Below are 27,003 nucleotides of genomic sequence, written 5' to 3' on the forward strand. Positions count from 1 at the left end.
TTGTCTCCTGTAACAGCAGTCATCACCTAGAGCTGTGGCTGTGCAGTGTCACTTGGCTAAAGCAATGAACTGTGCCCTTACCAGCTATGCGCCAGAGAAGTACTTGGCATACATGAGTGCCAGACACAAAATTAATGGGCCAGTGGTCTTGCTTAAAACTTAAAACTTATCGTCAAACTATAAATAGTGGAGCAAAAAAAAAAAATGGTTTTCAATTTCAGCTCGTGTTCAGAAAAATATTTTTTAAATTTCTGTTTTGGTTTTATTCAGCAAAAATTTCAGTTTTGTTTGGTTTTGGTCTTCAGGTCCGTTCCAGTTCAAAGTCCTGGTATTCTGTTTTCATTATTACACTATATCCCTATTATATTAAAATTAAATATCATCAAGTTTAGTTTTTTTATCCTGTGTACTTAGTATCATAACACATCAGTAATTCATTAAATTTACAGGTGATTTTTTTTTTATTGTGCTTTAAGTGAAAGTTTACAAATCAAGTCAGTCTCACAAAAAGTTATATACACCTTGCTGTGTACTCCTAGCTGCTGTCACCCTAATGAGACAGCACATTTTTCTTCTCTACCCTGTATTCCCCATGTCCATTCAACCAGTTCCTGTCCCCCTCTCCCTTCCCATCTCGCCTCCAGACAGGAGTTGCCCACATAGTCTGATGAGTCTACTTGAGCCAAGAAGCTCACTTCTCCCCAGTATCATTTTCTGTCTTATAGTCCAGTCCAGTCCCTGTCTGTAAGTGTTGTCTTTGGGAATGGTCCCAATCTTTGGCTAACAGAGGGTCCAGGGACCATGACCTCCAAGGTACCTCTAGTCTCAGTTATATGATTAAATCTGGTCTTTTTATGAGAATTTGATATCTTCATCCCACTGCTCTCAGGCTGATGTAGTCTCTGGTTTATGTGGCCTTTGCTGGCTCTTGGGCTCACCTTTACCATATGTCTTTGGTGTTCTTAATTCTCCTTTGCTCCAGGTGGATCAAGACCAATTGATACATCTTAGATGGCCGCTTGCTGGCTTTTCAGACCCCAGATGCCTCCCACCAAAGTGGGATGCAGAACGTTTTCTTAATAGATTTTTTTATGCCAGTTGACCTAGATGTCCCCTGAAACCATGGCCCCCAGACCTCCGTCTCTGCTACTCTGGTCTTCAAACCGTTCAGTTGTGTTCAGGAAACTGCTTTGCTTTTGGTTTAGTCCAATTGTGCCGACCTCCCCTGAATTGTGTGTTTTTTTCCCTTAACCTAAAGTAGTTCTTGACTGCTATCTAATTAGTGAATACTCCGTCCTTCCCCATGCTCATAACCATCAAAGAATATTTTCCTATATGTTTAAACTTTTTCTTGAGTTCTTATAATTGTGGTCTCATACAATATTTGTCCTTTTGCAACTGACTAATTTCCCTCAGCATAGTGCCTTCTAGAGTCCTCCATGTTATGAAATGTTTCATGGATTCATAGTTGTTCTTAATTGTTGCATACTATTACATTGTGTGAATATACCATAATTTATCCATTCATCCGTTGATGGGCACCTTGGTTGCTTCCATCTTTTCACTATTGTAAACTATGCTTAAGCGAACATGGGTGCGCGTATATCTGTTCATGTGAGGACTCATTTCTCTAGGATATATTCCAAGGAATGGAATTGCTGAACCGTATAGTAGTTCTATTTCTAGCTTTTTAAGGAAGCGCCAAATGGATTTCCAAAGTGGTTGTACCATTTTATATTCCCACCAGCAGTGTATAAGTGTTCTAGTCTCTCCACAGCCTCTGCAACATTTATTATTTTGTATTTTTTTGGATTACTGCCAGCCTGGATGGGGTGAGATGGTATCTCATTGTAGTTTTGATTTAAATTTACAGGTGATTTTGACATAGTTTTCATCAAGATTACAAAAGTACATAATCAGAAGAACTTGAACTATTTTGTCTTTATTACCTGTGACCTTTAACATCATCATTGTTATTAAGTTGACATTTTCATTTCTGTGCCACTTTATCTCTGACAGAGTGATTTCACACATTTATATTTGATCATCACAACTCAGTGATGAAGGGTGGAGAGCAGGTGTGTGATCCCTTCTGACCGTTTTTGGGCTGAGTGACCCTCAGAGAATGAGATCAAGGGGTAATACAATGCTTTCTAATGCTGGCTGTGATTTTTAGACTATCTTTGGGTGTCAGATTGCAGGAATACTTTTTTAATCCAATGTAATTTTTCATGCATTGTTATCTCTATTGTGTTCTTTTTGCCACTGTGACAGATTCAGAACGGCTTCCATAACCAAGCTACAGAACATAGAGCATTTTATGATTACCTGCTCTAGGGAATGTTTTGACACCAAATCTCTTTTCTCCTTAGCCATTCAGAGTGAAATAATGAGAAAAATAACTTTTTCTCAGCCAAGGCAATCACTCTTGTTAGCTGTATATCTTCTTAGAGGTATTACTTTACAATTATTGTCACAAGTTAAATTCTATTGTTGGTATTATCTAGTGGGCCATAGCTGTAGATCTCTGATCATATAATAATCAGTGTTTTTCCTTAGAGGTGATCCCGTGACATGACGCATCTGATCAGGCCTCTTGTCAGATCCTCATAAAGTCCTCGTTTAAAACTTTACAAAATATTAAATAGCTTCAGTTTAGCTGTAATTGTGATTACCTGTAAACACCTATAGATATTTCAGTAGTGATTTAGAGTAGATTCAGTATTTTATCATTTATGTTTTTGCAGCCAATAGGAATTTCTCTTCTGATAGCCATTGAGCCTATTTTTATCACATCGTTTCTTTTCCCTATTTCATTTTTTTTTGTGTAGACATTTGAAATAACATTGAGAATAAAAGACAAAAATGTTACCAAATTATTTCAACTATTAGTTGAATTATATTAGTCAGTAAAGGTGTAAATATAAGTAAACGTTAGCATACATAGTATTGTCCTTTCCCTGAAGGATGGTTACAGTTGGAAATAAGGAAGTAATTGAGATACACTGTGGTAATAGTACAAAGGCAGTAAAACGACTTTTTCAATAGTTGATTAAACTGTTGCTTTGTGAAGTGGTTTAGTGTGAAATAGGAGGAAGAGGCAGTTGGCCTAAATGCATTGCTCCTGATGATGTATAAACACAGACTTAAAAAAAAAAATGCATCCCTCCCTTTGTTGTCTTAAAAAGAGAGGCTACTTTCTTGGGTTAAAATGGTCAAAAAAGGACCAATAAAATAATGATAAGAAAGAAAGCTTACATTTTTTCAGTCCTTACCATGTCCCAGACATGGTTTCAGGAGCTTTGTACTTATTGGAACTTAATCCTCAAAACATTCAGTAAAGATAGGATTATTACCATCCCCATTTTGCAGATAAAGAAACTGAGGTACTGAGAGGTTAAGTATCTTGTTCTGACCCACTGTACTTATTACAGTTCTTTACCCCATGGTTGTGGGGTTAGGATCTGGTGGAATTCCACAGGTGTGTCTTCTTTTTTAAAAAAATTATGCTTTAAGTGGAAGTTTACAGTTCAAGTTAGTTTCTCATACAAAGGTTTATACACACATTGTTACGTGACCCTAGTTGCTCTCCCTATAATGTGACAGCACACTCCCCCTTTCCACCCTGTATTTCCTGTGTCCATTCATCCAGCTCCTGTCCTTTTCTTTCTTCTGATCTTGCCTCTGGACAGGAGGTACCCATTTAGTCTCATGTGTCCACTTGAGCTAAGAGGCACTGTCTTCACAGTATCATTTTATGTCTTATAGTCCAGTCTAATCTTTGAAGAGTTGGCTTCGGGAATGGTTTCAGTTCTGGGCTAGCAGAGTCCAGGGGCCATGTCTTCTGTGGTCCCTCAGTCTCAGTCAGATCATTAAATCTGGTCTTTTTATCTGAATTTGAGTTCTGCACCCCACTTTTTTTCTGTTCCCTCAGTGACTCTCAGTTGTGTTCCCTGTCAGGGTGGTCATTGGTTGTAGCCGGGCACCATCTAGTTCTGGTCTCAGTCTGATGGAATCTCTGGTTCATGTGGCCCTTTCTGTCTCTGGGGCTAATATTTTCCTTGTGACTTTGGTGTTCTTCATTCTTCTTTGCTCCTGGTAGGTTGGGACCAATTGATGCATCTTAAATGGCCGCTCGCTAGCTTTTAAGACCCGATATGCTGCTCCTCAAAGTGGGATGCAGAACATTTTCTTAATAAACTTTGTTATGCCAGTTGACCTAGAAGTCCCCTGAAACCATGGTTCCCAGACCCCTGGCTCTGCTACTCTATCCCTCGAAGTGTTTGGTTGTATTCAGGAAACTTCTTAGCTTTTGGTTCAGTTCAGTTGTGCTGACTTTCCCTGTATTGTATGTTGCCATTCCCTTCACCTAAGATAATTCTTGTCTACTATCTAGTTAGTGAATACCCTCTCCTTCCCTCGCCACCCTTGTAACCATCAAAGAATATTTTCTTCTGTGTTCAAACCTTTTCTTGATTTCTTATAATAGGGATCTTATACAATATCTGTCCTTTTGTGACTAATTTCACTCAGCATAATGCCTTCCAGATTCATCCATGTCATGAGATGTTTCTTGGATTCATCGTTGTTCTTCATCCTTGCATAGGAATCTATTCTGTGAATATAACATAATTTGTTTATCCATTCATCTGCTGATGGGCACCTAGGTTGTTCTTATCTTTTTTGCCATTGTGAACGGTGCTGCAAGAAACATGGGTGTGCATATATCTATTCTTATTTCCCTGGGATATATTCCAAGGAGTGGGATTGCTGGATCATATGGTAGTTGTATTTCTACCTTTTTAAGGAAGTGCCAAATTGATTTCCAAAGTGGTTGAATCATTTATATTCCCACCAGCAGTGTGTAGGTGTTCCAGTCTCTCCACAACCTCTCCAACGTTTATTATTTTGTGTTTTGGGCGGTAATGCTAGCCTTGATGGGGTGAGATGGTATCTCATTGTAGTTTTGATTTCCATTTCTCTAACGGATAGGTACTGTGAGCATTTCCTCATGTATCTGTTAGCCCCCTGAATGTTTTCTTTGGTGAAGTGTCCATATCATTTGCCCATTATTTATTGATTTATTATTTATTGATTGATTTTTAGTAATACTCTAATGCAGCTAATATTGTGAAATTATTTTAATGCCCAGTCTCTGTACAGTACGTATTGTCTTCTCTTACTTTTTTTTTTTATTGTGCTTTAAGTGAAAATTCAGGAATCAAGTCAGCCTCTCACACAAAAACTTATGTACACCGTGCTACATATTCCCAGTTGCTCTCCTCTAATGAGACAGCCCACTCCCTCCCTCCCCTCTCTCTTTTCGCGTCCATTTCACCAGCCTCTAACCCCTTCAACCTTCTCATCTTCCCTCCAGGCAGGAGATGCCAGCATAGTCTCAGGTGCCCAACTGATCCAGGAAGCTCACTCCTCATCAGCATCCCTTTCCAACACATTGTCCAGTCCAATCCCTGTCTAAAGAGTTGGCTTTGGGAATGGTTCCTGTCCTGGGCCAACAGAAGTTCTGGGGTCCATGACCACTGGGGTCCATGACCACTGGGATCCTTCTAGTCTCAGGCAGACCATTAAGTCTGGTCTTTTTATGAGAATTTGGGGTCTGTATCCCACTGTTTTCCTTCACCCTCAGGGGTTCTCTGTTGTGTTCCCTGTCAGAAGTCATCGGTTATAGCCAGGTACCACCTAGTTCTCCTGGTCTCAGGCTGATGTAGTCTCTGGTTTACGTGGCCCTTTCTGTCTTTTGGGCTTGTAATTACCTTGTGCCCTTGGTGTTCTTCATTCTCCTTTGGTCCAGGTGGGTTGAGACCAATTGATGCATCTTAGATGGCTGCTTGCTAGTGTTTAAGACCCCAGATGCCACTCTCCAACATGGAATGTAGAATGTTTTCTTAATAGATTTTATTATGCCAATTAACTTAGATATCCCCTGAAACCATGGTCCCCAAACTCCTGGCCCTGCTACACTGGCCTCTGAATCATCCAGTTTATTTAGGAAAATTCTTTGCTTTTGGTTTATTCCAGTTGTGCTGACCTCACCTGTATTGTGTGTTATCTTTCCAGTCACCTAAAGTAGTTCTTATCAACTCTCTAATTAGTGAATACCCATCTCCCCCCGCACCTTGTAACCATCAAAGAATATTTTCTTCTCTGTTTAAACTATTTGTCAAGTTCTTATAATAGTGGTCTTATACAATATTTGTCCTTTTGCAACTGACTAATTTCACTCAACACAATGCCTTCCAGATTCTTCCACATTATGAAATGTTTCACAGATTCCTCACTGTTCTTTATTGATGTGTAGTATTCCATTTTGTGAATATACCATAATTTATTTATCCATTCATCCGTCGATGGTCACCTTGGTTGCTTCCATCTTTTTGCTATTGTAAACAGTGCTGCAGTAAACATGACTGTGCATATATCTGTTTGTGTAAAGGCTCTTATTTCTCTAGGATGTATTCCAAGGAGTGGGATTGCTGGATCATATGGTGGTTCTATTTCTAGCTTGTTAAGGTTTTTTTTTTTAAGGAAGGGCCAGATGGATTTCCAAAGTGGTTGTACCATTTTACATTCCCACCAGCAGTGTATAAGTGTTCCAGTCTCTCCACATCCTCTCCAACATTTATTATTTTGTGTTTTTTGGATTCATGCCAGCTTTGTTGGAGTCAGATGAAATCTCATTGTAGTTTTGATTTGCATTTCTGTAATGGCTAATGATGGTGAGCATTTCCTCAACTATCTGTTAGCTACCTGAATGTCTTCTTTGGTGAAGTGTCTGTTCATATCTTCTGCCCATTTTTTAATTGGGTTATTTGTCTTTTTGTAGTTGAGTTTTTGCAGCATCATGTAGATTTTAGAGATCAGGCGCTGTTCGGAAATGTCATAGCTAAAAACTTTTTCCCAGTCTGTAGGTAATCTTTTTAGTTTTTTGGTGAAGTCTTTGGAGGAGAGTAGGTGTTAGGAGCTCCCAGTTATCTAGTTTTTCTTCTGCCTTCTTAGTAATGTTTTGTATACTGTTTATGCCATGTATTAGGGCTCCAGATGTTGTCCCTACTTTTTCTTCCATGATCTTTATCATTTTAGATTTTACATTTAGGTCTTTGATCCATTTTGAGCTCGTTTTTGTGCATGGAGTGAGGTATGGGTCTTGTTTCATGTTTTTACAGATAGATATCCAGTTATGCCGGTACCATTTGTTAAAAAGACTATCCTTTCCCCATTGGGAAACCCTGGTTGCGTAGTGGTTAAGTGCTACAGCTGCTAACCCAAGGGTGGGCAGTTTGAATCCACCAGGTGCTCCTTGGAAACTCTACAGGGCAGTACTGTTCTGTCCTATAGGGTCCCTATGAGTCGGAATCGACTGGACGGCTCTGGGTTTGGTTTTTGTTTTTGGTTTTCCCCATTTAACTGTTGTGGAGCCTTTTGTCAAATATCAACTGCTCATATGTAGATGGATTTATGCCTGGACTCTCAATTCTATTCCATTGGTCTATGTATCTGTTGTTGTACCAGTACCAGGCTGTTTTGACTACTGTGGCAGTATAGTAGGTTCTAAAATCAGGTAGAGTAAGGCCTCCCACTTTGTTCCTCTTTTTCAGTAATGCTTTACTTATCTGGGGCCTCTTTCCCTTCCATAAGAAGTTGGTGATTTTTTTCTCCATCTCATTAAAAAATGTCGTTGAAATTTTGATCAGAATTGCATTAAATCTGTAGATCGCTTTTGGTAGAAGAGACATTTTTACAATGTTAACTCTTCCTATCTATGAGTAAGTATGTTTTTCCACTTATGTGGGTCTCTTTTGGTTTCTTGCAGAAGTGTTTTGTAATTTTCTTTGTATAAGTCTTTTACATCTCTGGTAAGATTCATTCCCAAGTATTTTATCTTCTTGGGGGCTACTGTAAATGGTATTGATTTCGTGATTTCCTCTTCGATGTTCTTTTTGTTGGTGTAGAGGAATCCAACTGATTTTTTTATGTTTATCTTGTATCCTGATACTGTGCTGAACTCTTCTATTAGTTTCAGTAGTTTTCTTGAGGATTCCTTAGGGTTTTTTGTGTATAAGATCATGTCATCTACAAATAGTGATACTTTTACTTCTTCCTTGCCAATCTGGATACCCTTTTTTTCTTTATCTAGCCTAATTGCTCTGGCTAGGACCTCCAGCACAGTGTTATATGAGAGTGGTGATAAAGGGCAACTTTGTCTTGTTCCCAGTATCAAGGGGAATGCTTTCAGGCTCTCTCCATTTAGAATGATGTTGGCTGTTGACTTTGTGTAAATGCCCTTTATTATGTTGAGGAATTTTCCTTCTATTCCTATTTTGCTGAGAGTTTTTATCATGAATGGGTGTTGAACTTTGTCAAATGCCTTTTCTGCATCAATTGATAAAATCATGTGATTCTTGTCTTTTGTTTTATGTGATGGATTACATTAATTGGTTTTCTGATGTTAAACCATCCCTGCATACCTGGTATGAATCCCGCTTGGCCATGGTGAATGATTTTTTTGATATGCTGTTGAATTCTATTGGCTAGAATTTTGTTGAGGATTTTTGCATCTAAGTTCATGAGGAATATAGTTCTGTAATTTTCTTTTTTTGTCTTGTCTTTACCTGCTTTTGGTTTCAGGGATATGGTGGCTTCATAGAATGAGTTTGATAGTATTCTATCCTTTTCTATGTTCTGAAATACCTTTAGTAGTAGTAGTGTTAACTCTTCTCTGAAAGTTTGGTAGAACTCTGCAGTGAAGCCATCCGGGCCAGGGCTTTTTTTTTTTTGAGAGTTTTTAGATTACCTTTTCAGTCTCTTCTTTTGTTATGGATCTGTTTAGTTCTACCTCTGTTTGTGTTAGTTTAGGTAGGTATTGGTGTTTCTAGGAATTCATTTTTTCTAGGTTTTCAAATTTGTTAGAGTACAATTTTTTATAGTAATCTGATATGATTCTTTGAATTTCAGTTGGATCTGTTATGATATCTCGTTTCGTATTCAGGTTATTTGCTTCCTCTCCTGTTTTTCTTTTGTCATTTTGGCCAATGGTTTATCAATTTTGTTGATTTTTTTCAAAGAACCAGCTTTTGGTCTTGTTAATTCTTTCAGTCGTTTTTCTATTTTCTATTTCATTTAGTCCTGCTCTAATTTTTATTATTTGTTTTCTTCTGGTTCCTGAGGGTTTCTTTTGTTGTTCTCTTATTTGTTCAAGTTGTAGGAATCATTCTTTGATTTTGGCCCTTTCTTTTTTTTGGATGTGTGCATTTATTGATGTAAATTGACCTCTGAGCACTGCTTTCGCCGTGTCCCAAAGGTTCTGATAGGAAGTGTTTTCCTTCTCATTGGATTCTGTGAACTTCTTTATTCCATCCTGAGAAGATATTTATCCAAGATGCTCATCGAACTCCACGTAAAGTAGATGTCTTCTGTCCTTTTTTGAGCAGGGTATTTGTTCAGTTTCCAAGTGTTTGATATCTTTTCCCTGCTTTTTCAGTTATTGATTTCTACTTTTATGGCCTTTTGGTCAGAGAAGATGCTTTGTAATATTTCAGTATTTTGGTTTCTGCTAAGGCTTGCTTTATGACCTAATGTGTGGTCTATCCTGGAGAATGTTCCATGTGCACTAGAAAAGAAAGTGTACTTGGTTGCTGTTGGGTGGAGTGTTCTGTATATGTCTACGAGGTCAAGTTGGTTGATTGTGGCATTTAGATCTTCCGTGTCCTTATTGAGCTGCTTTCTGGATGTCCTACTCTTCACCGAAAGTGATGTGTTCATGTCTTCTACTATTATTGTGGAGCTGTCTATCTCACTTTTCAATGCTGATAGTTTGTTTTATGTATCTTGCAGCCCTGTCATTTTGTGCATAAATATTTAATATGATTATATCTTCTTGGTATATTGTCCCTTTAATCATTATATAATGTCCTTCTTTATCCTTTATGATGGATTTAACTTTAAAGTCTGTTTTGTCAGAAATTAATATTGCCACTCCTGCTCTTTTTTGATTGTTGTTTGTTTGATATATTTTTTTCCATCCTTTCAGTTTTAGTTTGTTTGTGTCTCTAAGTCTAAGGTGTGTCTCTTACAGGCAGCAGATAGATGGATCATGTTTTTTAATCCACTCTGCCACTCTCTGTCTCTTTATTGGTGCATTTAGTCTGTTTACATTCAGCATAATTACGGATAGGTATGAATTTAGTGCTATTATTTCGATGTCTTTTTTTGTGTGTTGTTGACAGTTTGTTTTTCCCACTTGATTTTATGTGCTAAGTAGATTATCTTTAAATATTATCCTTTCCTCATATTTGTTGTTGTTGATTTTGTTTCTGCCGAGTCTCTATTTTTTTCCTGTATTTTATTTTGATGTGTAGGATCGTTTGTCTCCTTTCTGGTTATCTTATTATTTACCCCATTTGTTTTAAATTTAAACCTAACTTTTATTTCTTTGTATCATCTTATTTTCCTCTCCATATGGAAGATCTATTATTACATTTCATAGTCCCTCTTCATTGTTTTATTGTTGTCTTCTTTTACGTAATAAAATCGTTGTTACCCTCTTTTGAGTGTTTTTTTTTAACCTTGATTTATTTTTGTGATTTCCCTGTCTGGGTTGACTTCTGATTGCTCTGTCCAGTGTTCTAGTCTTGGCTTGATACCTGATATTATTGATTTTCTAACCAAAGAACACCCGTTAGTATTTCTTGTTGTTTTGGTTTGTTTCTTACAAATTCCCTAAACTTCTGTTTTTCTGGAAATGTCCTAATTTCACCTTCATATTTGAGAGACAGTTTTGCTGGATATGTGATTCTTGGCTGACAGTTTTTTCCTTCAATTTTTTATATGCTATCCCATTGCCTTCTTGCCTGCATGGTTTCCACTGAGTAGTCCGAGCTTATTCTTACTGGCTCTCCTTTGTAGGTGACTTTTCATTTATCCCTAGCTGCTCTTAAAATTCTTTATCTTTGATTTTGGCAAGTTTGATTATAATATGTCTTGGTGACTTTCTTTTATCATCTACTTTATGTGGAGTTCGATGAGCATCTTGGATAAATATCTTCTCATCTTTCACGATATCACGGAAGTTTTCTGCCAACAAGTCTTCAACAATTCTCTCTGTATTTTCTGTTATCCCTCCCTGTTCCGGTAGTCCAATCACTTATAGGTTATTTTTCTTGATAAGAGTCCAACATGATTCTTAAGTTTTCTTCATTTTTTAAAAATTCTCTTACCTGATTTTTCTTCAATTATATTGGTGCCAAGTGCTTTATCTTCAAGTTCAGAAATTCTGCCTTCCATTTGCTCAATTCTGCTCTTCTGACTTTGTATTGAGTTGTCTAATTCTGTAATTTTATTGTTAATCTTCTGAATTTCTGATTGCTGTCTGTGTATGGATTTTTCCAGCTTATTAAATTTTTCATTATGTTCCTGAATAATCTTTTTAATTTCTTCAACTGCTTTATCTGTGTGTTCCTTGGCTCGTTCTGCATATTGCCTGATTTCCTTCCTGATGTCTTGAAGGGTTCTGTACATTAATCTTTTATGTTCTGCCTCTGTTAATTCCAGGAATGCGCTTTCATCCAGAAGATCCCTGGATCCTTTGTTTTGTTGAGGCGATCATGGTCTGTTTCTTTATGTTACTTGACATTGACTGTTGTCTCCCAGCCATCTATAAGTTATTGTATTAGTTTATTTTATGTTTGCTTACTCTGTCATAGTTTCTTGCTTTGTTTTGTTTTGATATGCCTAGATGGGTTGCCTGAGTGAGTTAGCTTGATTATTTTCACCTTTGGAGCTCTGACATCCTGTCCCCAGATGACTAGAGCTGTTACCAGGTAAATCAGTCCAGGAGTCCATTCATTTTTCTTGTATGAATTCAGCTCAGGTGTCCAAGTAGCTGATCATCAAGTGTGTGGTACGTGCTCTGTCCTACAGTCTTAGAGGAGCAGGGGTGATTGGTGTAGGTACCAGTATCTGGTAGCAGCAGGGGTTACACTCTGAATAAGGCAGGGCTCTGAGACTCGTCCTCCACGTGTCCCTGAGGAAAGTGTGTCACTGTCCCCTGTTGTGTACAGGTGGGTGGGTTCTGCAGATGGACCATGAGCACCCAGTGTTTTTGGTTGTAAGGCCTGGGAAGTACCAGTTATCCTTGGTCCCTTGTCACAGGTGGCTGGGTGACCTGAGTGGAGCTACCAGCCCTTAGGCCCTTGATGTCGGTAGGTGATGACCCTGTTTAATAGGCAAAGCAATGTCAAACATCAAACACACCCACCTCTTCACCACACAGCTGAAACGGATGGACTCTGCCAACAAGGGCCTGTTCTCAGGAAATAGGCCCACACAGGTCCATGCAGAGGGGAAAGGTACTCAAAGTACATGGACCGTTTATGCCTGGACAGAAGCTGCTTCTGTCTTGAGCTTCCTCAGTTAGTGGAGCTGGCAAATTATCTTTTCCCCCAAAGTGCAAACTTATTCTTTCTCCAAGGCTGGGAGGATGGCTCTAGGCACTCAACAGGGCCTCTCTCAGGCCCAGGGAAGCCAACTTCTATAGGTGGCTTGGTGCGGGGTGTGTGGTAAAATATATGCAAGTACTTAGCTTTTGCTGAGAGCGCTGTTATTCTCAGGTTCCAGAGGTGTGAGTAGGCTGTGTGGCTGGCAGCTTCTCCCTGAGGAAGCTGTGGCTGAACGCTAGTACCAGCCTGCTGCTGCCGTTGCTGCTTTTGGGAATGGTGCCTGACAGCTCCCTGCGATTCAAGTCCGGTAACTCCTCTCCACTTCTGCACCATCTCTTCCTCCCCCTGCCCCTTAGTTTGTTTTCCAAGCTTGCTTTTGATGTTCAAGGCTCCTAGCTTGTCATAAATATACTCATTTCACTTGTTTTTTCTGGTCTTCGTTGTAAAGAGGGCTCGCCAGAAGCGTCTGTCTACTCCGTCATCTTGGCTCCGCCTTTGCCCATCTTTTAATTGGGCTATTTGTCTTTTTGTTGTTGATGTTTTGCAACGTCTTGTAGATTTTAGAGATGAGACACTGATTGGATTTGCTGCAGCCACAAATTTTTTCGCGGTCTGTAGGTTGTGTTTTTACTCTGTCGATGAAGTCTTTTGATGAGCATAAGTATTTGATTTTTAGGAGCTCCCACTTGTCTATTTTCTGTTCTTGAGTTTGTGCATTGTTAGTAGTGTTTCGTATTCTGTTTATGTCACATATTAGGGCTCCTAGCATTGTCGCTAACCAAAAGGTCGGCAGTTCGAATCTGCCAGGAACTCCTTGGAAACTCTATGGGCTCATTCTACTCTGTCCTATAGGGTCACTATGAGTCGGAATTGACTCGACGGCACTGGTTTGGGTAGCATTGTTGCTATTTTTTCTTCCATGATCTTTATCATTTTAGATTTTATATTTTGGTCTCTATCCATTTTGAGTTAGTTTTTGTGCATGGTGTGAGGTATGGATCTTTTTGCATTGTTTTACAGATGGATATCCAGTTTTTTTATCCATTTTGAGTTAGTTTTTGTGCATGGTGTGAGGTATGGATCTTTTTGCATTGTTTTACAGATGGATATCCAGTTATGCCAGCACCATTTGTTATAGGTGGTATGATAGGTTCTAAAATCAGGTAGCTTGAGGCCTTCCACTTTGTTCTTCTTCAGTAATGCATTACTTATCTGGGCCTGTTTCCTTTCCATATGAATTTGGTGATTTGTTTCTCCATCTCATTAAAAAATGTCATTTGAATTTGGATGGAATTGCATTGTATATGTAGATCACTTTGGGTAGCATAGTGATCTACCCAGATTTTCACAGTATTGAGTCTTCTTATCCATGAACAAGGTATGTTTTTCCAATTATGAAGGTATCTGTGGTTTTTGCACTAGTGTCTTGTAGTTTCCTTGGTATAGGTCTTTTATGTCTCTGGTTAGATTTATTCCTAAGTATTTTATCTTCTTGAGGGTGTTGTAAATGGTATTGATTCGGTGATTTCCTCTTCGAAGTTCTCTTTTTTGGTGTAGAGGAATCCAACTGATTTTTTATGTTTATCTTGAATCCTGATACTTTGCTGAAATCTTCTGTTCTCTTGAGGATTCTTCGGGGTTTTCTGTGTATAAGATCATATCATCTGCAAAAAGAGATACTTGTACTTCTTCCTTACCAAATTGAATGTCCTTTATTTTTTAGCCTAATTGCCCTGGCTAGAACCTCCAGAACAATGTTGCATAAGAATGGTGATAAAGAGAGGATTGTCTGGTTCCTGTTCTCAAGGGAAATCCTTTCAGATTTTCTCCATTTATGATGATGCTGGCTGTTGGCTTTATATAAATGCCCTTTATTATGTTGAGGAATTTTCCTTCTATTCTGTTTGCTGAGTTTTTATCATGAATGTGTGGTGAATTTTGTCACATGCCTTTCCTGCACCAATTTGTAAGATCATGTGGTTCTTTTGTTTTATTTATGTGATGGATTCAATTGATTGGTTTTCTAATGTTGAACTATCCCTGCATACCTGGTATGAATCCCACTTGATTTTGGTGAATTATTTTTTTGATATGTTTTTGAATTCTGTTGGCTAGAATTGTGTTGAGAATTTTTGTGTCTATGTTCATGAGGGATATTGGTCTGTAATTTTCTTTTTTTTTTTTTTTTGTGGTGTTTTTACCTGGTTTTGGTATCAGGGTTATGCTGGCTTCGTAGAATGAGTTTGGGAATATTCCATCCTTTTCTATGCTCTGAAATACCTTTAGTAGTAGTACTGTTAACTCTTTTTTGCAAGTTTGATAGAATTCTCCAGTGAAACTGTTAAGGCCTGGACTTTTTTTGGTTGGGAGTTTTTCAATTACCTTTCCAATCTCTTCTTTTATAGGTTTATTTAGTTCTACCTCTGTTTTAGTTTAGGTTGGTAGTGTGTTTCTAGAAATTTGTCCATTTCTTCTAGGTTTTCAAATTTGTTAGAGTAGAATTTTTCATAGTATTCTGTTATGTTCTTTTAATTTCAGTTGGGTCTTTTGTGATATCGCTGATCTCATTTCTTACTCAAGTTATTTGCTTCCTCTTCTGTTTTTCTTTTGTCTGTTTGGCCAGTGGTTTATGGCTTTTGTAGATCATTTCAAAGAACCAGCTTTTGGTCTTGTTAACTCTTTCAGTTGTTTTTCTATTTCATTTAATTCTCCTCTAATTTTTATTATTTGCTTTCTTCTATTGCCCAAAGGGTTGTTTTGCTGCTCTCTTTCTATTTGTTCAAGTTGTAAGGTTAAAGTTTTGATTTTACCCCTTCTTTTTGGATCTGTGCATTTATTACTATAAATTTACTTGAGCACTGCTTTTGCTGTATCCCAAAGGCTCTGGTAGGATGTGGTTTCATTCTAATTTTATTCTGTGAATTTTTGTATTCCGTCCTTAATTTCGTCTATCACCCAATAGTTTTTGAGCAAGGTGTTGTTCTGTTTCCATGTGTTTGATTTTTTTTCCTTGCTTTTTTTGTTACTGATTTCTACTTTTATCGCTTTGTGGTCAGAAAAGATGTTTTGTAATATTTCGATGCTTTGGATTCTGTTAAGGCTTGCTTTATGTGGTCTCTTCTAGAGAATGTTCAATGTGTGTTGGAAAAGAAAGTATACTTGGCTGCTGTTGAATGGAGTGCTCTGTATATATCTATGAGATCAAGTCAGTTGGTTCATTGTAGCATTTAGATCTTGCATGTGTTTAATGAGCATCTTTCTGAATGTTCTGCCCTCTTAAAGTGGCATGTTGAAGTCTCTTACTATTATTGTGGAGCTATCTACCTCTCTTTTCAGTGCTGTTAGAGTTTGTTTTATGTATTTGGAGCCCTATCGTTGGGTGCATAAATATGTGATATGGTTATGTCCTCCTTGTGCATTGACCCTTTAATAATTATATAGTGTCCTTTCATATCTCTTGTGGTGGATTTTACTTTACAGTCCATTTTGTCAGAGATTAATATTGCCACTCCTGCTCATTTGTGATTGTTGTTTGCTTGATATATTTTTTCCATCCTTTGAGTTTGAGTTTGTGTGTGTCTTTAAGTCTATGGTGTGTTTCTTGTAGACAGCACATAGATGGAGTGTGTTTTTTTAATACATTCTGCCACTCTCTGTCTCTTTATTGGTTCATTTAGTCCATTTTCTTTTAGCGTGATTATTGATAGGTGTCAGTTTAGTGCTGTCTTTTTTGTGTGTGTGTGCTGTTGACAGTTTCTTTATTCCCCTTAATTGTCTGTGCTGAGTCATTTTTCTTTATGTATTTTCTTTTAATCTTTTTCATTGTTATTGTGTTTATATTTGCTGAATCTTTGTGTTTTTCATGTTTTTTATTTTGATGTGTAGGATGGTTAGTTTCCTTTGTGGTTACCTTAATATTTATCCTTAGTTTTCTAAGTTTAAACCAATCTTTTATTTCTTTATATTGCCTTGACTCCTTTTCCATATGAAAGATCTGTGACTATGTTTTTATGAATAAAATGTTTTTTAGTTCCTGTTTTTTGTTTTAATGTCATCTTTTACATATTGACATCTCTATTTCCCTATTTTCAGTGTTTTAGCTTTGACTTGTTTTTGTGACTTCCCTATCTGGGTTTATATCTCATTGCCCTGTCCTGTGTTCTAGTTTTGGGTTGTTATCTGATGTTAATTGATTTTCTAACCAGAGGACTCTCTGTAGTATCTCATGTAATTTTGGTTTGGTTTTTGCAAATTCCCTAAACTTTTATTTTCTGTAAATGCCCTAATATTGACATCATATTTAAGAGAAAATTTTGCTGGATATATAATTCTTGGTTGGCAATTTTTTTCCTTCAAGGCTTTATGTATATCATCCCATTGCCTTCTTGCGTGCGTGGTTTCTGCTGAGTAGTCTGTGTTTAGTCTTACTGACTTTCCTTTGCAGATGACTTTTCGTTTATCCCTAGCTGTTCTTAAAATTCTCTATCTTTGGTTTGGCAAGTTTGATTATAATATGTCTTGGTGACTTTCTTTTGGGATCTATCTTGTGTGGTGTTCGATGAGCATCTTGGATAGCTATCTTCTCAGCTTCCACCATGTAAGGAAGTTTTCTGCCAACAAATCTTCAACAATTCTGTGTTTTCTGTTACCCCCCCTGTTCTGGTACTCCAATCACTCATAGCTTATTTATCTTGATAGAGTCCCTCATAATTCTTATGGTTTCTTCATATTTTTAAATTCTTTTATCTAATTTTTTGTCAGATAAATTGGTGTCAAGTGCTTTATCTTGAATCTCACAAATTCTGACTTCAATTGCATCAATTCTGCTCCTGTGATTTTTTGTTGACTTGTCTAACTCTCAAATTTTGTTGTTAATCTTTTGGATTTCTGTTTGCTGTCTCTCTGTGGATTCTTGTAGCCTATTAAATTTGTTATTTTGCTCTTCTGTTATCTTCTTAAGTTCTTCTATTGCTTTATCTGTGTGTTCCTTAGCTTTTTCTGCATTTTGCCTGGCCTCCTTCCTGATCTCTTGAAAAGTTCTGTATACTAATCTTTGGTATTCTACCTTGGGTAATTCCACGAAGTTCTCTTCCTCTGGAAGATTTCTTGAATCTTTGTTTTGGAAGCTTGCTGAAGCCATCCTTGTCTGCCTGTTTATGTGATTTGATATTGACTGTTGTCTCTTAGGGATCAATAAGTTACTCTATTTATTTATGTTTGCTTACTGTGTCCTTTTTTTTTTTTTGATATGCCCAAATACGCTGCTTGTGTGAGCTAGTTTGATTATTGGCGTCTTTGAAGCTATAGTGTCCTGTCACCAGGTGGTTAGATTTGTTATTAGGCATGTGAGCCCAGGAGTCCGTTTAATTTTCTTGTATGGATTCAGCTCAGGTAACCAGATAGTCGGTCGCCAAGTTTGTGGTGCCGGCTCTTACTTACACTCCTATATGGGCAGGGGTGATTGCAGGAGGCACAGGTATCTGGCTGCAGTAGGGGGTCACGTGTTGAGCAAGGCAGAAGGCTGGCAGCTGCCCCTGAGTGTCAGAGGAAAGCTTGTCCCTGTTTCCTAGATTGTGTAGATGGGTGGATTTTGTGGCCAGACTATGGCCACCCAATGCTGTTGGCTGTAAGGACTTGGAGGCACCATTTATTCTTGGATCTCCAGGTCTTTCTCTGTCATAAACATTTTGCCCAATACAAAACGGTCTTAACTGCCAGTATTTCTAGTTATCCCTGTACTGCTAAACACATTTCTCTGATGTAGGACATACAAATCAGAGTAAACAATAGCCAGTTGGCATTTCACTGGCACTGCCTGATATTTTTACATCTGTGAGTTATGAATTGAGCAAGTAAAAAGAATCCCAACATCTGAAACAAATAATACAAGAAGTAGAAAAGTAATCCCCTCTTAAACCCGAAAAAAACCCTGTTGCTGTTGAATTGATTCCAACATATAGCAGCCCTATAGGACAGAGTAGAACTGCCCCATAGGGTTTCCAAGGAGCGGCCGATGTATTTGAACTGCTGACCTTTTGGTTAGTAGCTGAGCTCTTAACCACTGCACCACCAGGGCTCCAACCACAGGTATAGGGGTTACGATTTATGACACATACTTTTGGGAGACACACTTCAGTCCATAAGTTTCTTATTTCTAAAATCAAACTTAGAATTTAATTTTTAGTTATCATTGTACAAAAAGAGATAAATGTTTATACCTACATTAAAATATATATATATATATGGTAGAAATTTTTTATTTCCAGGCTGAGTTGAGGTCTTTTTATTTTATATGACCTGACATCTTTTCTTTCTCTGTTATTAATTTAATTGCTTTCTTTTCCTCAGTTTGAGGCACCATGTGTCGGTCTTTTCACCAGTGATTTAGTGGTTACTTAAATACACTGTTTTGAGCTAAATATTACCAAATGGTCATAATCAAATGTGGCATTCAAATCTGAAGACGTTTTAATGAGAAACAAAGTGTCTATTGTGTTTTCTTGTGAAAATTTAAACTGAAAATCAAATGCGCAGTGTCTCATCAGGATCCTGATGATATAAAACAGCTTATGTTGGTTTTAAAGATCTTTCTTTTTTCTCCCGCATGCCTGCTAGCTTGGCGATGTGATGGTTGACATTGCAAGTAACATCATGTTGGCTGATGAGCGTGTCCTGTGGCTGGCACAGAGGGAAGCCAAAGCCTGCAGTAGAATTGTTCAGTGTCTACAGCGAATCGCAACATACCGACTAGCAAATGGTGCTCATGTTTATTCAACAGTAAGTGTACTATTGTAACAGAATTCTCAGGGAAAAATTCATTGAAAGCAGCTTCAACTCCAAAGAGATAGGTCTTTTTGCCATTATGCGGTAGATAATTTTCTATTACTGCTAATTATCACAGGATTTCCTTTTTAAAAACATTTTAAAAGTTAATTTTAATTTTGAGTAACCTGTTTTCCTGTTAACTGGAAAATATTCTTATAATATGTAATTGGAATGATGTTCACCATTGAAACACTCATCCATTGAAATGCCTTCTATAATGAAAAGAACACTAGAATCGCCATGCTGGTGCATACCCATGGCTCATCCTAGTTTGTATTCTGGGTCTGGAAGGATGCTGAGAGAGCACCTGATTGCTTGCTCAGGTTTCGGTCTCAGAAGGGGCCTGGGATGCCTCCCAGCCCCTCATGAATCCATTGGCATATTCACTTAATCCTACTCTTAGGATAATGAGTTAGTTCTAGTTAATAATCACTAAATTAATAGTATTAAATTTTATTTAGAAGTCCCTGGGTGGACCAAGTCGTTATACACTCAAGTACTAACCAAAAGGTTGGCAGTTCAAACCCACCCAGAGATGCCTTGGAAGTAAGGGTTGGCAGTGTACTTCCGAAAGGTCACAGCCTTGAAAACCCTATGGAGCACAGCTCTACACTGTATACTTCAGATTGCCATGAGTCAGAATTAACCTGATGGCAACTAACAATAACAACGAAATTTTATTTATGCTAAATTGAACGGCTCTAAATTTCTTGGTGTACTGCTTAGTTTTTGTTCCAAAAAAAGTGATAAATAATTTATTAATTTCCTTAGCAGTCTTAATCTGATTCATGTTTTTAATCCTAATTATTTGGTAGGACTTTATATAATATTCTTTGCTTCCTCCTATGATTTTATACAATTCAAGGTTACTATTTTTCCATTGATTTCTGGGACCTTTTCTGATGATACCATGTTTTATTGTTCCATTTACTCAAATAAGCTCAGGATCTTGTTCCTGAATAATAAATAAAATGGAGGCCTAGTGTGGCTACTGTCTTTACTCCATAGTTGAGTGTGACTTCCATCTCAAATGCATGACCTTACTTTAGGCCAGCTTGCCATTTTTATGCCCACACTTGGTCTCCCTGGCCATTCAGATCCATTTAAAGTCCCGTCCTTTAACCTTGCTTATTACTCAGCCCAAATAGCTTCTTTCGTCCTTTGAACCTAATTGATTCTTCTTAGCGCTCCCAAGTACAGTAAAGGTCATAGTGGGTACCCGAACACCATTTCAACATGTCGAAAGGTCTCTAGGAAATTACACATTTACTTCTAACAAGTAAAAATGATACGGTTTCAGGGTTGCTTCAAAATACCAGATTTCTTTCTTTTCAGAGAAATTTCATATACTTGTATTTGTAACGGGTGTTGCTATTTATCAGAAGCTCAAGTAGTTGTGTGTATGTGTCTTTGATTAATAATAATTTGGAATTCAGAGTAACTGGTCAATAAATGTGATTTAATTAAGAAAATTTTTTCACAGTGTAATCCGTGAGGCAAAAGTTAATGCAGAAATTCCTCAGTATTGAAGATTTTGGGAGGCACCGGTTACTTTCTCTCATGTATATGGTGCTTGCCAAATTCTATCTTACCTTTAATATTTTTTGATTTGTATCTTCCCAATAGATTCTAAATACCTTGCACCAAAGCCCCATGTTTTAAAACAAACAGAAAACTGCCAGTACATGGTACTTAGAGTGGTGCCTTGTCTCCATGCTAGGCATCTAGTTAATCATCATTAAAGAAAGGAAAGAGAAGCCATGTTGTCGTTCTTAGAATGTACGGTAAATTCTTTCACCTTGCTGGATGTGGAAGTGAGACTTGTCTGCTTGCCACTTCTCATGCCCTTTCTGTCATGTCCTGATGGATGGGAGTGATGTTGGCATTGCCCCAGTATGCAGGCATGGCAGCCACTTGTATTGACAGGTCGTACATTTTGGCAGACCCCATAAGTTCAGTCTCACTCTTGAATTCCTCTTAAACCCTTGGGGCAGGTGCCATCTTTTGCAGGTGATTTTTCCTACCTAACTTACTTTTTAAGTCGGTTCACTTTCTACTATTTGAACTAGCACCTTCTTTTCTGAAGAAACAGGTTTAGGGTGAGTCTGTGTAATGTTTTTATCAGCAAAACTTAATGCAGATAGTTAACTTAGTCTCCCTGTAAAAGCAAAACGTGTAGATGGCATGAAGTGTTGAAAAGGTGATTTTTAAGTATATTTCCTAAACTAACACTTACCTTAAGGATCCATGGTTAAGTTGGTTAACTTAAGTGGTTAAGCGCTCAGCTGCTGACTGAAAGGTTAGCAGTTTGAACCTGCTTCATGGGAGAAAGATGTGGCAATCTGCTTCTGTAAAGGTTTACAGCCTTGCAAATCTTATGGGGGCAGTTCTACTCTGTCCTATTGGGTTGCTATGAGTTGGAATTGGCATGATGACAATGGATTTGATATTTTTAATACTCACCTTTCATTTCCTCTTGCAGTATGATTATCAGCCCACTGATTTCTCTAGTTTTTTTTTTTTTTTTTAGTAAGAAACTTCCTGTTTTTAGCTTGTGGTTTCATGTCCCATGCTTCAAATTATTTTGATTGCCTTCTAATTTATGCCTAATTTTCAATACTTTCATGTTTGTTCTTTTCCTCTTCATTGGTCCTCCTTCCATTTAGGACGCCCTTCTCATTTTTTTTTTTTCTCAGTTCAGGCTCTTCCTTTATTCTTCTAGCTATCTACACAGTGTTTTTGTTCACTAAGCACTGGGGCTTTTGGTTGTGGGCTTACTGTGTTTTCTGTTTGCTTTCCTCCATACTATAAATCTTTTGTAACTTCTGTTTGATTGACTTTTGAAGTCTTCACCCAACATTGCTCTGGAAGCTTATGTCATCAAGGCTGCTGGCTTCACCGGGATGACATGTACCGTGTTCCAGAAAGTGGCTACCTCTGACCGAACAGGACTCTCTGACTATGGGAGGCGGGATCTAGACGGAAACCTAGATAAGCAGCTGAGCTTCAAGTGCAATATTTCAAATACATTTTCAAGTCTGGCACTGAAGGTATGCTATCTCTTATAATCATCTTAGAGTCTTTACAGTTAGGGTGGAATGCTCAAAATGTTTTATCTTTGCAAAATAGCCTTATAGCAAGTTTTGAGGGGTTTTGTTACTGTTTTTTCTTTTGTTTTTTTAAAACAACATTTAAAAGCCACATTATGACTTTCATGGGCCCTAGGCCTTTTTTGTCTGGGTTGAGCCCCTTCATAAAAATTATATTTTATGACTCTTGGTATAAAAATGAATATGTTATTGCATATTAGAACACATTCTTCAACCTCTAAGTTTATTTTTTTATTGTTTGCATCTGACTTTAAAATAAAAACATTTCTGTGGGTTCCTGAAAGTATTGTGGGCCCTGGGTACTATGCTACTGGGCTTAATGGAGAAGTCGGCCCTAAGACTGGGTTTCTTATCAAACAAGCTGTATGTCAAGGCTTTTGGTAAAGAAATGCAAGTATGGCGTATGTATTTTTTTTTTAATGTCTGTTTTATTACAGTAAAAAAAATTTTTTTTTTAAATTGGGTTTAGAAATTTTTAGTTAAACTACATTGTAGCAAAGAGTCATGACATAACTCCAGCACCCTAATGGAACCATGTTTTGTTCATTTAGTTCTTTATGGGCTTGTGTGATTGTATTCTCTGTGGTTTTCAATGCCACAGTACTTTCTTTGTTTCTGGCTTTAATAGCTATATTATAATTGATCAAATAGGGGTTAGATGTTTGGGTACTATATGGACACTCAATAAATATCAAATGAATGAATGAATGAAGAATTGATGTATTTGTCATACTTTACCCTAGTGACTTCGATAAAGAGAACCAGTGTGTTAAATTTAGAAATATTCCATCATCCCCCAGTGCCCAAGCCAGGCTCAGCTAGGTCAGAATGTCTAAGGATAATATGTTTACTTAATACCATATTAAAAAAAAAAAAAAATACCATATAGTCAATGGAAAATCAGCAAGATTTATTTGTTACTCTTGGCTCTGATAGAATACTTGGTGACCATGGTCATGCTGTTGTAGGCCAGCTCAACTTTCCTTATTGTGTCTTTTATTTGTAAAAAAAAATGTATAACACAGAAGGCATAGAAATAGCAGCCCACAGAAGGCTGTGAGAGACAGACGTGTGTTTTTGAGGGGCCCTTCAAATTGATCTTAGATGATCACAGTGGGTAGATAGGGATTTAAAATGATGAAACCCTACATTTCATCAATTTCACCATCTACCCCTCTGGATAAGGAAAGTTTCTACCTGCCCAAAGTAGAAAGCTTTGAATGAACGCTCAGATTTGTCAATTTCTTATTGTTCTATCTTGGTAAAATCTTCCTGTGGCCAGAGAGCAAGGACACTATGCGCTATTATTCATGCTCCCTGATGGACATGATTAGAGTGAAAAAGGAACACATCCTTTGCGACTCAAAAATAACTAAAAATTGAAGTGTCGACAGCGCAAAATGTAATTATTTTTAGCCATTTAACGTAGAACTTTTACATTTCTGACTTTATACTGAGGACAGTTTTTACTTCGTGCCTTTTAAAAAATTCCTTGAATACAGTAAGTAGACAACTTAAACATCTGATATTTAATTACATTATTACACCTTTAAGTGGGAAGATATGCTAGCATATAAAGTTGAACCTTTAAAAAGGCAGCTGTTAGTTAGCAACGGGACTTGCTCAATTTGCTTCTCAAGTTTCTTGTTTTTGAGTCTCTCTCTCTCTCTGTACTACCACCACATCCTGGTTTGGACTCCCATCATGTGTTGCCCAACTCTTTGTAACCTCCTAATTCGTCTCGATTTCTCCAGGCTATTCCTTAAAAAATTCATCTATTCCGTATAGCTTAACATAGCAGTGGTGATTCAGTGGCAGAATTCTCTCCTTCCGTGCGGGAGATCAGGTTCGCTTCCGTGGATCACAGTGGTCTGATTTGTAGCCAGTCATGACCAGGCAGATGGCGCACTGCTGGGCAGCAGTTTGCTCCATAGTGCATGAGGTTGCTGTGAGCAAGGGACCTAACCTGTAGCAGCTAACAACAGCAACATGTAGCTTGGTCTACCTACAACTACCAGAAGAAGGAACAAATCTGTCTTGGAAGATGTACAGCCAGAATGCTCCTTAGAAATGAGGATGGCAAGACTTTGTCTCACATACTTTGGAAATGTTATCAGGAGAGAGTAGTCCCTGGCAAAGGGCATCATGCTTGGTAAACCAAAAGTGAGAAAGACCCTTAACGAGATGGATTGACATGGTGGCTGCAGCAGTGGGCTCAAACATAACGACTGTTGTTGGAGCAGGACCAGGCAGTGTTGCATTCTGTTGTACAGAGGGTTGCTTTGAGTTGGAACCGACTCAACGGCACCTAACACCACCATCGCCACCTAGGAGTGTCAGTCAGTCACGATGCACCAATACAGCCGTGCCAGTTAGGAAAATATTGAAATACTTCCTTGCTGTTTAGCAGATTGCTCCTGTCCAAGCTCTCAGTGCTCCCCTCACTGGTCCTCCTGCTGGGATACTGCCAGACCTTGCCACCATCTCTCCACCGAAGGCCTGATACTTGGTAGAGCAGAGGGCCACTTAGGAGCCTTCCATTTTGCAGAGGCTGTTTCGATTGTCAGTGCCTGTGCCATTTCAGGTTGTAATCTCCCCATTAAAACATTTCTGTTTCCCTACTGCCCTTCAGATAGCTTCATCACCAGGCTTCTGCCCTCTTCTTCTCTCACTTCATACCTTTCCTTACCTCTTCTCACTTTTGTCTAGTAACAGCAGACTTCCCTTGGTTCCTCTCCTGACTGCCTGGCCATTCTTGGGCCAGACTCATGCTAATTCTTTTACTGGCATGTCCTCCATCTTCCCTTCTTCCCAGCTCCTTAGTTGCGTGTTAAGGCCCATTGAAAGTGTCACCTCCAGGAAATTTTATGTAATATCATCCAGCCCTCTCCTTTCCCAGCCTCATCTCCTTTAATTCTCCTGACTTTCCCCACAGTACTCTGTGCATCTCTATCATGGCACCTTGGGCATGGAAGCTATAATGATTTTATGATCTCCCACTCTGGGCTTCAGATTCCTTGAGGGCAGAGATAGTGCCTGAGGCATGGGTGAATTCAATGCCTGGCCCAGTAGGAGGAGATGGAGTTGCCTGGCAACTAACTCTTTTACACACAGCACCAGCAAAACCATCTCAACAGAATGCTTCCTCTCACTATTGCTACCATACTTCAAATATGTTTGCATGACAGTTTAGTATTTATTTCCAATAAACTACTAAGGGCTTTTCAAAATTAGCTGGTATTTTGAGTTTAGCTGTAATATAGCCAGAAAGAACTGGTTTCTTAAAATTTAACTGACCAGATTTTAGAAATTAATTTTTCTCCACATCCCATACTTTCCACATGCCAGACATCTTGGACCTAGGCCCAACTGAGGTCCTTTCAGTTTTCCAAACCTGTTGTTTTGCCTCTTCATGCTTCCTACTTTCATTTCTATCCTTTTTTTGTACCCTCAATTTCATCCCTGTTTGGTGAAATCCCTCCTATTCTCCCTCTAAGACTCCATTTATGTGGTACCTTTCTTCTTCTCAGACGGAATGAATCACTACTCCCATAGGGCTTTGTTCAATCTAAAGGACCACTCTAAGTTCTGGTAATGGTGAGTCAAGTTATAATGAGAGACTCTAGTTGGAATCAGTTCGATAGTGATGGCTTTTTTTTTTTTTTTTCTTTATCATATGGTGGCTTATAATGTGATCCCTACAGGCAGGCAGCCTGGCTTCATGTTCTGCACCCCTACTTAACAGCTGTGCAAACTTGTACACATAGTTTAAGCTCTCTGAATTTTAGTTCATCTGTTATGTAGGAGTCATAGATGGAACTTCACTCAAAGGGTTATTGAGCAAATAAATTAGGTAATTATGTAGATATTTACAACAGTGCCTGGCACAGAGTAAGTGCTCAGTAAATGTTAGCTCGTATTATGATTGCTTTTTTGTTGTTGTTTTGTCTCCCTGGTTAGATGGTGAATTTTTGAGGGCAGGGACCATGGCTTATTTCATTCTGTGCCTCCAGGTTGTGCACAGTGCTGTGCACAGACCAGACATCCAATCAGTGTTGTTGGCGAAAATTAACAGCTGACCTTCATTAGCAAAGAAAGGCAGTTCAAAAATTTATTCAGCAGTGAGAAAATAAAAAAAATGGTATAGAGTTAAAATTATACTCATGAAAATAATTAGGGTATATCATAATATCTATGTTTAAAATTGAGTGAACAGATAGGAAAGAACACATGGATAAATTAGTATTGTGTTCTAATTTTTGTGCTAGAATTCTGTAGACTATGACACAATGGAAGTTTTTGATCATTCTAATTTATTAATTACATGGTGGAGAAACTCCCAAATTGTATCATAAGAAAATATATTAACATCTAGTTGGAAGTATCTGAGTTAACATCCATTATGCTACTTATCATTTTCTTCGTGGTTTAATGTCATTATAAATAGAGAAATAGACACGAATTTAGCAGATGAATTAAGAGCCCCGTCACAACATTCATTTCATGTATGTTCATACTTTATAAATTTTCATATTAAAGTGAATACTAGGATGGAATTGTTCAAATGAAAACATGATGAAGTTCTAGATTACTGTTGGTAAGTCAGTTACTTT

The 27,003-nt window shown here is 38.0% G+C and overlaps 1 protein-coding gene across 4 annotated transcripts in view; it reads left to right on the forward strand.

Moving 5' to 3' along the window:
• Positions 1-27,003, forward strand: part of ADGRA3 (adhesion G protein-coupled receptor A3) — a 180,380-nt gene that overhangs the window by 109,166 nt on the left and 44,211 nt on the right. For all 4 annotated transcript variants that reach the window (XM_049886440.1, XM_049886439.1, XM_049886441.1 and 1 more), the window contains 2 exons: positions 19,071-19,232; positions 22,127-22,330. In XM_049886440.1, coding sequence (XP_049742397.1) covers positions 19,071-19,232; positions 22,127-22,330 — 366 coding nt within the window. The remainder of the gene's footprint in view (positions 1-19,070; positions 19,233-22,126; positions 22,331-27,003) is intronic.

Source organism: Elephas maximus, chromosome 5 (genome assembly GCF_024166365.1).
Source record: "Elephas maximus indicus isolate mEleMax1 chromosome 5, mEleMax1 primary haplotype, whole genome shotgun sequence".
Lineage (NCBI taxonomy): Eukaryota > Metazoa > Chordata > Mammalia > Proboscidea > Elephantidae > Elephas > Elephas maximus.